Here is a 9,363-nt window from a genome sequence, read left to right as displayed (position 1 = left end):
TTACGTAATGCCCATTAATTGAGCGGTAGCTCTGCGCTTTTCGTCACAGACGTATTCAAAATGGCGTGCCGCATGGTGTGGGAAGCTGTGCTACGGGCAGGTTTGGATTTAGGGGTCAGTCAGACCAGAGGATTCGGAACCGCAGGTTTGCACCTTTTTTGTCGTTACGCATGAAATGTGGCTATAGTTAACATTTCATAAGCCTTTCGTATTTACACGAAGGGGAATTCAAACTGAAAACAATGTTAGCTGGCTAGCTGTGCAAGCTCTAAATTAACTCCAAGACAAATGTGTACCTAGCTACCTATCATTTCGATCTATTTTAATACGTTGCCTGGAATGATCAATATTGCCGCGTCTCAGCATATTCACGGCTCTCTGTCAGGCTGCGAATTTGAATGCATTAGTAGAAAAGGCTGTATGCCGTGATAGTCATCATGTGGTACCTATATTTTCCAAGCTATGATCATTACAAAACCATGGGCGTTAATATGAAGTTGGACCCCCTTTGCTGCTGTTACAACCTCCACTCTTCTCGGAAGGCTTTCTGGTAGATTTTGGAACATGACTGTGGGGATTTGCTTCCATTCAGCCACAAGAGCATTAATGAGGCTTGGCACTGATGTTCGGTGCAAGGCCTGGATTGCTGTCTGCATTAAAATTAATCCCAAAGGTGTTTATTTGGATAGATGTCAGGGCTCTGTGCAGACCAGTGAAGTTCTTCCAGACCAAACTCAGCAAACCATTTATTTATGGACCTTGCTTTGTGCACAGGGGCATTGTTATGCTGAAAAGGGAAAGGGCCTACCCCAAACTGTTGTCACAAAGTTAAAAACCAACAATTCTCTAGAATGTCATTGCATGCTGGAGATTTCCCTTCATTGGAACTAAGGGGCCTAGCCCAAACCATGAAAAACAGCCCCAGACCCTTCCCCCCCAGGAGATTCCTCCTCCACCAAACTTTACAGTTAGCATTCTGCCAAATCCAGATTCATCCGTCAGACTGCCAGATAGTGAAGTGTGATTCATTACTCCAGAGAATGTGTTTACACTGCTCCGGAGTCCAATGGCGGTGTGCTTTACACCACTCCAGCCGACTCTTGGCATTGCTCATGGTGATCTTAGGCTGGTGTATGGCTGCTCGGCCTTGGAAACCCATTTCATGAAGCTCTTTATAAACCGTTCTTGTGCTGACATTGTTTCCAGAGGTAGTTTGGAACTGTGTAGTGAGTGTTGCAACCGAGGACAGATGATTTCTACACGCTACATGCTTCAAAACTCAGTGGTCCCATTCTGTGTGGCTGCTTCACGGCTGAGCTGTTGTTGCTCTTATATGTTTCCACTTCAGTATAACAGCACTTACAGTTGGATGGGGCAGCTCTAGCAGGGCAGAAATCTGATGAACTGACTTGTTGGAAAGGTGGCATCCTTTGACAGTGCCACGTTGAAAGTCATTGAGCTCTTCAGTACGACCCGATCTACTGCCAGTGTTTGTCAATGGAGATTGCTTTGCTGTATACTTGATTTAATGCATCTGTTAGCAATGGCTGTGGCTGAAATAGTCAAAACCACTAATTAGAAATGGTGTGCACATACTTTTGGAAATGTAGTGTTGAATATGTATTTCAGGTTAACTAATAATTGACCCCTGTTGGCTTCCAGTACACTGCGTAGTCTGAATACATTATGGGATTTCAGAAGTGTTTGATCCATATTGTGTAGAACTTCAGTTGCTAGCACTACTGGAATTGAAATTCAATCAAAAACTTCACTGTGTCAGTTTGATTTGAATTAAAAAGCATTTCAATATAAATTAATCATTCTACACTTAACCACTACTGGTAGTACACTTGGTGTATGCTACCATATTTCAAGTCACAAGGCTACCTTTAAATTTCATGAATTGTATATCATTTGCAACCTGGTTGACGGCTTGCTGTATGGTATATGCATATCTATGGTTCTGTTTAAAATTGTAGGTGCTTTGTGCCGCCGGGCTGCTCCGTTGGGTCCTCTGCCAAATGAAGACATTCATTACAAGGATTTGGAATCACTGGAGAAATATCGCAGTTATCGACGCTACCTGAAGACAGCTGAAGAAGCTGAAAAGAAGACGGTCTGGTGGAGAACATACAGACAGTACCTCAAGGAAGAAAAGGGTGACAATGGTAACAGTCCAATTCAATGTGCAGTGAATAACGCAATACTGTGTGCGCTTTGATAAGGCAGACTAAATCAAAGAGTAAATGGCTAATTTAAATATTTACATACAACTGCCTTAACCATGGTAGTATGGCAGAATATTATCTGGTTCATGAAGCCAAAACAGGTGTGTGTTTATTTACATAATCAAGTTATAAAATGGGGTATAAAGGACTGTCGTACAATCATCATGGGCAGCATACCTGTGATCTGCTTATTCAGCTTGTCTTTTACCTTGGTGGAAAGTGCTGTTTCCCCTTGCCTTAGGGCCCCAGATTGCTCTGGTGTCATTCTATACTGTGACATCATTCAATACTGCCTTGTCATTCTACACTGCGTACTGTAAGTTTGTCTCAGGCTTGCAATGACTAATTAACCTTTATGGTCCTTCCTCTCTCCCTGGGGTGAAGATCTTGAGCTGGTTGACATTGGGCTGCCCCACTGCCGCCCCTCTCGCATCAGACAGGTAAAGGAGAGGAAGAGACTGATGAAACAGAATCAAAGCAACTCCGAGCTGGAGAAGACCATGCGTCACCAAACTTGTAAGTCCCCTGCCAATTATTTAAAAAGAGTGCATTTTCGAAACAAAAGTTGGCCATTTTTTAGTCGTGAACTTGAATTTCCTTGGCAGCCATACCATCATATAGCCTATATCCTGCTCTTGCCAAATGGTGGAAGCTGGCCAGGTGTGGGCTTGGTCAATGCATCAGTGAGATAAGTGGCTTACACAATCTGACCACTTAAAGGTCCTGGAAACTGGATTCATATTGTGGTTATATTCCCCAGAAGTGACAATTGATTGATCAATGTATTCTGTTTTAATAAACATGATTAGATTATCATGACCTGTTCAGCAGACGAGGACAGGGTGGGTGTGTATCCTGTGCTCGTTTTTTGTCGTTGCAAGAATCATGTTTACATATTTCGGAACCATTTGTGAATGTGAAAATGTATTAAAACAACACGTCAGAAAAGATTTCACTGATTTTAGTTTCCTGGACCTTTAATCATTTGCCCAGTTTAACTGGGTCATTGATTTGCTCTCTCTCCACCTGAGCTGAAGCATTCTGATGGAAAATGGTTGCTAGGCATCACTAAGGTGGGTGCTAGAAATTGCTAGTAGCTGAAGTTTGTTTCTCTTTTTGACTTTGAATTGCTTTGTTGAAGTGTGTTACAATCTGTTGCAATGAAAATTTTGTTGTTATTATTATAATTATTAATTTCCAGATGCACCTTTATCCATTTTACGCACAGTATGCCATGTTCCCATAGGTCTCAGAGCCCTTGTGCATTGCTGTGGTAGCTCTGTGTTCTTATTGGGAGCTGTTCTCTACCTTGTAGTTCGCATTCCTCTAGAGCGAGTGAAGGCTGAGTGGGAACGCACCTGCGGGCCTTATCACCTGCACAGGCTGGCCAATCACTATGGCGTCTACCGGGATCTCTTCCCCGGAGCCCACTTCACTCCAAAGGTCATGCTACGCATCACATACGGCGAGGAGGCTAGTGCACAGGTGCATTATGGGAACCATGTAAACCCTGCACAGGTGAGGTTAAAAGAGCCAAAAGTCCTGTCTATTTGTTTAGATGCCCTTTGATTATGTAGAGGGTTATTTTATGTTAATCTGCTGGTCCTCAGGCTGTGGCTGCTCCTCATGTGAGCTTTGAAGCAGAGGAAGATTCACTCTGGACCCTTCTGCTTACCAGCCCAGGTAATGGTCTCCTTTTTCATTACATTTTTTGTACTGAAAGTTATCCTTTGTCCTCTTTGGTCTTTGGTCATTTAGGTTTGACATAGCACATGTCCTATAACTCTCCACAAGAGGACGCTGTGTTTCCAAAAATTTGAAATACTGGTTTTGTGCTGTCAAATACTCCACTTAGTATTCGCACCAAAAACCAGGCAACACAGAATGAATGTATATTGGAACCGGAAAATGTCAATGTGACGGAAATACAGACCTGCCAACCTGCACGCATTTTGTGTACCAACCACGCAATTCTTGGTTAAAATACGCAGGTACGAAATGCCAGCTGAAACTACGGAAAAATAAAATAAAATATTGTAATTGAATTACGGAAAACAATCAATTAATACAAAACAATACCGTACATTTATTCGGTATTTAAATGAATTTGAATGTGCGTGCAAAGCGAAGTGGTACGTGCGAAAGCATGTGAACTAAGTGTAACAATGACTATTGTGGTACTCTAAATATTTTCCTAAGGTTGGCAGGTCTGGAAATATAATTGTGTGGATGAAAAAGGAAATCCCCCACCATACCCCCCCCCCCCCCCACACACACACAATCACATTACACCGATGGCAGGATAAAAAAAAAAAAGTAAACTCTCTTTAATCATAGTTTACAGTGTACAAGTGAAATATATTAGTCTTAATCTAATTAATAATTTCTGTTTAGTCTTGGTTTAACTATTTCAAGTAAAAAAGAAAAGCTGTAAAGGCATCCATTTTTATATCCAGTGTGAATGTACAAGCAACACTGTGCATGTGGTCTAAAGCATATGAAATGTAATGTAATGCATTACATTACATTACAGGCATTTAGCAGACGCTCTTATCCAGAGCGACTTACACAACTTTTACATAGCATTTTACATTGTATCCATTTATACAGCTGGATATATACTGAAGCAATTTCGGTTAGGTACCTTGCTCAAGGGTACAACGGCAGTGTCCTTCCCCGGTTACAAGTCCAGTTCCTTACCCACTGTGCTACACTCCATAATGCATACATTATGGGATGAATTCAACAAACCCTAACATAGCAAACTGAAAACAATAAAATTTGGATGTCAACTGGATGGGACAAATGCACCTACTAGGCAATTTAATAGTTGGTAGACCAGTTGCAACCAGGTTTTGCCACATTCGTTTGTTATGATTTAGTTAAACCCATGTTGACATCATAGCTGAGTGTAACGACAGAGGTGGAAATTGTTTGATGCTCAAGTTTGTCTGGCTAAACCTGACCTTAATAGCTCCTGAGTTGCTCCACATTTATTCAATTACATATAACGATTTTGTGAAGTATAGATTGAATTTTGACATTTAGGCCCTCCATAGCAAGTAACTGCAGTATATGGCTGAAACTTGGCAAAACTCTTTTGTATAGCCCCTTTGGTCATATATAAATGCAATTTTCTATTTTTGTGTCTAATGTGGTTTTTCCAAAATGTTTATAAATACTTTCTGTACTTGTATTGTTTGTGACAGATGAGCATCTTCTGGACAGTGAAGGAGAGTATGTACATTGGCTGGTGTGAGTATTTGGATGGATGGGAAGTAACATGCTTTATTATTGACCAATGGTCACTATTGGTCTTGGAAACCCTTAATTGCTCTGGTATTAAATATCTGGTTATTGCTGTGGATGGATACTTAAAGCGTCATAATTCAGATCCTATTTTGGTGCTCTATTTCACCCATGGGGCTCACAGTATTTGTTCTCCTTCTTTGCTGTGAATATGTTGCATGTGAGACAAGAGCAGAGTTCATGGGAGCATGCAAGTCTTATTTCAGCCACTTGGTGAAAAATGGATTTGGGATATTGCTTTTATGATTTACCAAAATGTAATGTGTCCATAAGACATGTTATATAATACTCAGTGTTTGATTAACACTAGAAAGGCTGCATTCCTAGGGTATCAGGCTGATCCAGCATTACAGCATCGGTTTCTGTACCCACAGCGACCTCCTTTCATAAAGATTACGACACCATATATTGCAAAACTATTTTCTTGAAATAATGGACACATTTAAATCAATTCCAGCGTTCGTATTTCTAAATTACAGCAGTTTTGCTATAGGCTACAGGCTGAGGGGAAAACGTTATTTAGGCATGGCACACGCCAGCACAACACCCCTGGGAGGGAGATGCGGCAATGCCGGGGATCACTGCTGGTTGCCGCATGGAGAGCGAGAGAGCGCACCCACACAAAATAAAATAATCACCATCCTCACCCTTCTCTCTCACAGGTTCCAAGCAAAAACAATTAACTGAAACAACAATCTAAAATAACAAAGACAAAAGAAAGTAAAAAAGAGCGGCAACCTTTCAGTTCTCCGCATGTTGTTGGCCAGGTTTTCACCTGACCAGCTCCTCCCACTTGTCAGTGGTGGATTACTTTTCTCCATCTTGTTAAAAGAAACAAAACTTAAATCAAACAAACAAATAAATAAATAAATAAATAAATAAATGCGCTCTCGGTGTGAGCTCCCGGTCTCGGCCCGAAACTGTGGAGAGCAGCACGCCTTTAAGCACCTGGGCTGATTAGCCTATGCAACCCAGGTGTGTGTGCGTTCTCCACCAGCCGGCGCTGCCGAGACCAATCCGGCTGTCCGGTGGACCGAATGCCACAAGGCATATTACAGGCACACTGACAAAATCGCTAAATTGTGCAAAACGAAACCAAACAAAAAATTGAAAAGGTAGTCAAAGAAAGTGCAAGTCATTTCCGCAGTCATCACAAATTCAACTCTCTTCTCTTGCTATTTGGAGTGTGCTTTTTCACATGCACTGTGTCTATCCTCTTCCTCATCAATTACACAAAAACACTCAGCTTTGGTGTTTTGTGTGAGCAGGGACTGCACACAAATCAATTACATTTCATGCAGTCGTCATGTAGTCAATGCAGTTTACTTAGTCTCAATATCAGTGAACAAATGGAAATATGTCAGAGGCTCTGTCTTTGCGGGGTTTAAACCCATCATTTCTATAACTACAATGCTCACAGTTATTCACTAGTGTTAAGCCATTCATTCATTTGTTTTTTAAATTTTTCTTTCATTTGTCTAACTCATTCATGTACCCTGGTTCCAGAGGGAATATTCCAGGCAATGCAGTGGAATCAGGAGAGGAGGTGTGCCACTACTTCCCACCATTCCCAGCCAAGGGCACTGGGTTTCACAGATTTGTGTTCCTCCTCTTCAAGCAGGACGCCCCTGTTGACTTTGAGCACGACTGCCGGCCCTCACCCTGGTTAGTCTAGAAATGACCTCATCAGACTGCCTGTCACTGAACCATAAAGTACTATTAGATTTTACAAAACTTTGGAAACATTGCACATCCAGAGGAGGGTTTCCTTCCTTCTCTTTCTCCTTCTGAATTTGGGGGTGAGGCAGAGTTCATTCTGAAGTCTTAGGTAGGCTGTCAGTAAAACCAAGCCAGAAGCTCTGAGGAAAGTGTACATGTGTATTTTTATCAATGAGGCCTCTTGGGGCAAACTGGTCTGCCCACAGCATGTGCCTGTCTGTCTGTCCGTATGTCGGTCTGTCTGTAAGGCATATTAACATAATGTGCTGCCTTTTGATTCATGTATTCAGCCACAGTCTGAAGCAGCGGACATTCAAGACCGTTGAGTTCTACAGGAGGCATCAGGACGTGATCACTCCTGCGGGCTTGGCCTTCTTTCAGAGCCAGTGGGACGACACCGTCACCAACACTTTTCACACGCTGCTCAGTAAGGTTCCCGCCACAGCATAAGGCTAACACCAGCAGGGCAGTGGTTAAAGGCTTGGGAGAAGAACACGGGAGCCATTTCAGATAACTGCCGGAATAAAGGAAATGCCAACCATAGTATCCCTCTATGAGCCTCTCGATGGACTGTTACTGATGAACTGCCAACTTATGTCTTATGTCTGATTGTTAATTGAGAATGTTTCCATATCGATTCATAAGACACTTACTGAAGTACAACTTTTTGTAGGGTAGAAACATAGCTACCTTTGATCTGAAGGAACATTATCAAAACGGTAGTGTTTGTGGGTCCTGCAAATCAAATGGAAGCATGGATATTAAACTCTTAAATGAAAATTTGAGTTGTTAACTTCAGAATAGCTTGTAGGATGAATGGATGGGAAAGCTTCAGATAAAGTTAAACTGAAAATGAAAAGCTGTGAGACACATTGAAATGCTTACAGAGCATCACAACCTGTGACAGCAGTTACTGTCTGTAGAGGTAGACCAGTATCTGGAAATGACAAACTATTGTCTCACCCCCCCCCCCCATTCTGCTCATACAGACATGAAAGAGCCGGTGTTTGAATTTGAATGGCCCCCTGTCTACCACCCTCCTCAGAAGAAGTACCCCCACGGACAGCCCCTGCGATACCTGGACCGGTACCGAGATGGGCACAAGCCCACCTATGGCATCTACTGACCCTCACTTACGTGAGCTTGTTGTACGCCAAGCAGTGTTGTACAGTATTTACATGTGCTTTATTTCAAATAAATACCAACATATAAGGGACTCATTCTACCTTTTTTAAACACACATGGTGATTTTACTGATTCTGCCATCAAGTTGCAAGTAGATTCACCACAGGTTCACAAGAGCACTATTTAAATTATTATTGTGAATTTTAAGACTCTTAAAAAGCTGTCAAGCTTGTCTTTGGAGCAGTGGTTTCTTGCCAAATTTCTTTCTCATAACCTATATTTAGATTTTTTTTATGACAAATTAATTTTTCCAGTCATACGTTTCAATTTTCCAATAACTTCTGAAATGCACACCCACACATGTTTATGTGCTTTATTCTCATCTGACAGGTTTTAAAACCAGTTTTGTTCTTCCATGTCCCTCCGAGCTGAGTCTCAATAATATTTCAGCCAATAAACACGTCTATAAATTTCCCCTGCTATAGGAAAAATTTTAACCGATAAACACACCTATGAATTTCCCTGCTGCAGGCTCAATGCTTCGACTGCACTATTGGGAGCTGCCCTATTGCTCACATTCAATTTAGATCAAAAATGGCATTTATTTATAAATTTCTTCTATGCATGAAGGCCTCTTCAGAATGTGAAATTGTTACCTTCCGAGTCAATGGCATCTGAATAACTGTCCATGATACGCATGCCTAAAAGATAAACACTGAGAAGAGAAATCACAAAATCAAATGATTTCTATTGTCTGGGTGATTTTCGAGGACTTCCTTTTGAGATAGCATTCCAGTACCAGACTTCAGGGGCAAATGTGGAATAAACTTACTAATTACTAACTTTCACCCCAACAAGAGCAGACCATTTTAAAATGCAAGAAGCATCCAACTGGAGCCAAGCAATATGCTTGTCATATGTAAGGTTTTATATCGGCCTAAGTAAAGGTCATTCATAACAGAAATATGACTGCCATATTTCA

At 41.5% G+C, this 9,363-nt stretch overlaps 1 protein-coding gene across 1 annotated transcript; it reads left to right on the top strand.

Annotated features, from left to right (window-relative positions):
• Positions 1 to 23: 23 nt before the first annotated feature.
• On the top strand, positions 24 to 8,472 carry mrpl38 (mitochondrial ribosomal protein L38). Its single transcript, XM_035405012.1, has 9 exons — positions 24 to 145; positions 1,980 to 2,168; positions 2,613 to 2,744; positions 3,544 to 3,746; positions 3,839 to 3,911; positions 5,438 to 5,483; positions 7,044 to 7,202; positions 7,547 to 7,683; positions 8,246 to 8,472. Exons 1-9 carry the CDS (start codon positions 61 to 63, stop codon positions 8,380 to 8,382), a joined length of 1,161 nt encoding a protein of 386 aa, XP_035260903.1. The 5' UTR covers positions 24 to 60; the 3' UTR covers positions 8,383 to 8,472.
• The last annotated feature ends 891 nt before the right edge of the window (positions 8,473 to 9,363 follow it).

Source organism: Anguilla anguilla, chromosome 2 (genome assembly GCF_013347855.1).
Source record: "Anguilla anguilla isolate fAngAng1 chromosome 2, fAngAng1.pri, whole genome shotgun sequence".
Classification (NCBI taxonomy): domain Eukaryota; kingdom Metazoa; phylum Chordata; class Actinopteri; order Anguilliformes; family Anguillidae; genus Anguilla; species Anguilla anguilla.
The sequence above is the reverse complement of the archived record's forward strand: the minus strand, read 5'-3'. Positions and strand labels throughout refer to the sequence as shown.

Bases quoted from the DNA above. Each gene is read 5' to 3' on its own strand.
- mrpl38 (XM_035405012.1), top strand. From the start codon at position 61: ATGGCGTGCCGCATGGTGTGGGAAGCTGTGCTACGGGCAGGTTTGGAT. The intron at 146-1,979 runs GTTTGCACCTTT...TTAAAATTGTAG, and splicing joins CAGAGGATTCGGAACCGCAG to GTGCTTTGTGCCGCCGGGCT. The intron at 5,484-7,043 runs GTGAGTATTTGG...CCCTGGTTCCAG, and splicing joins GAGTATGTACATTGGCTGGT to AGGGAATATTCCAGGCAATG.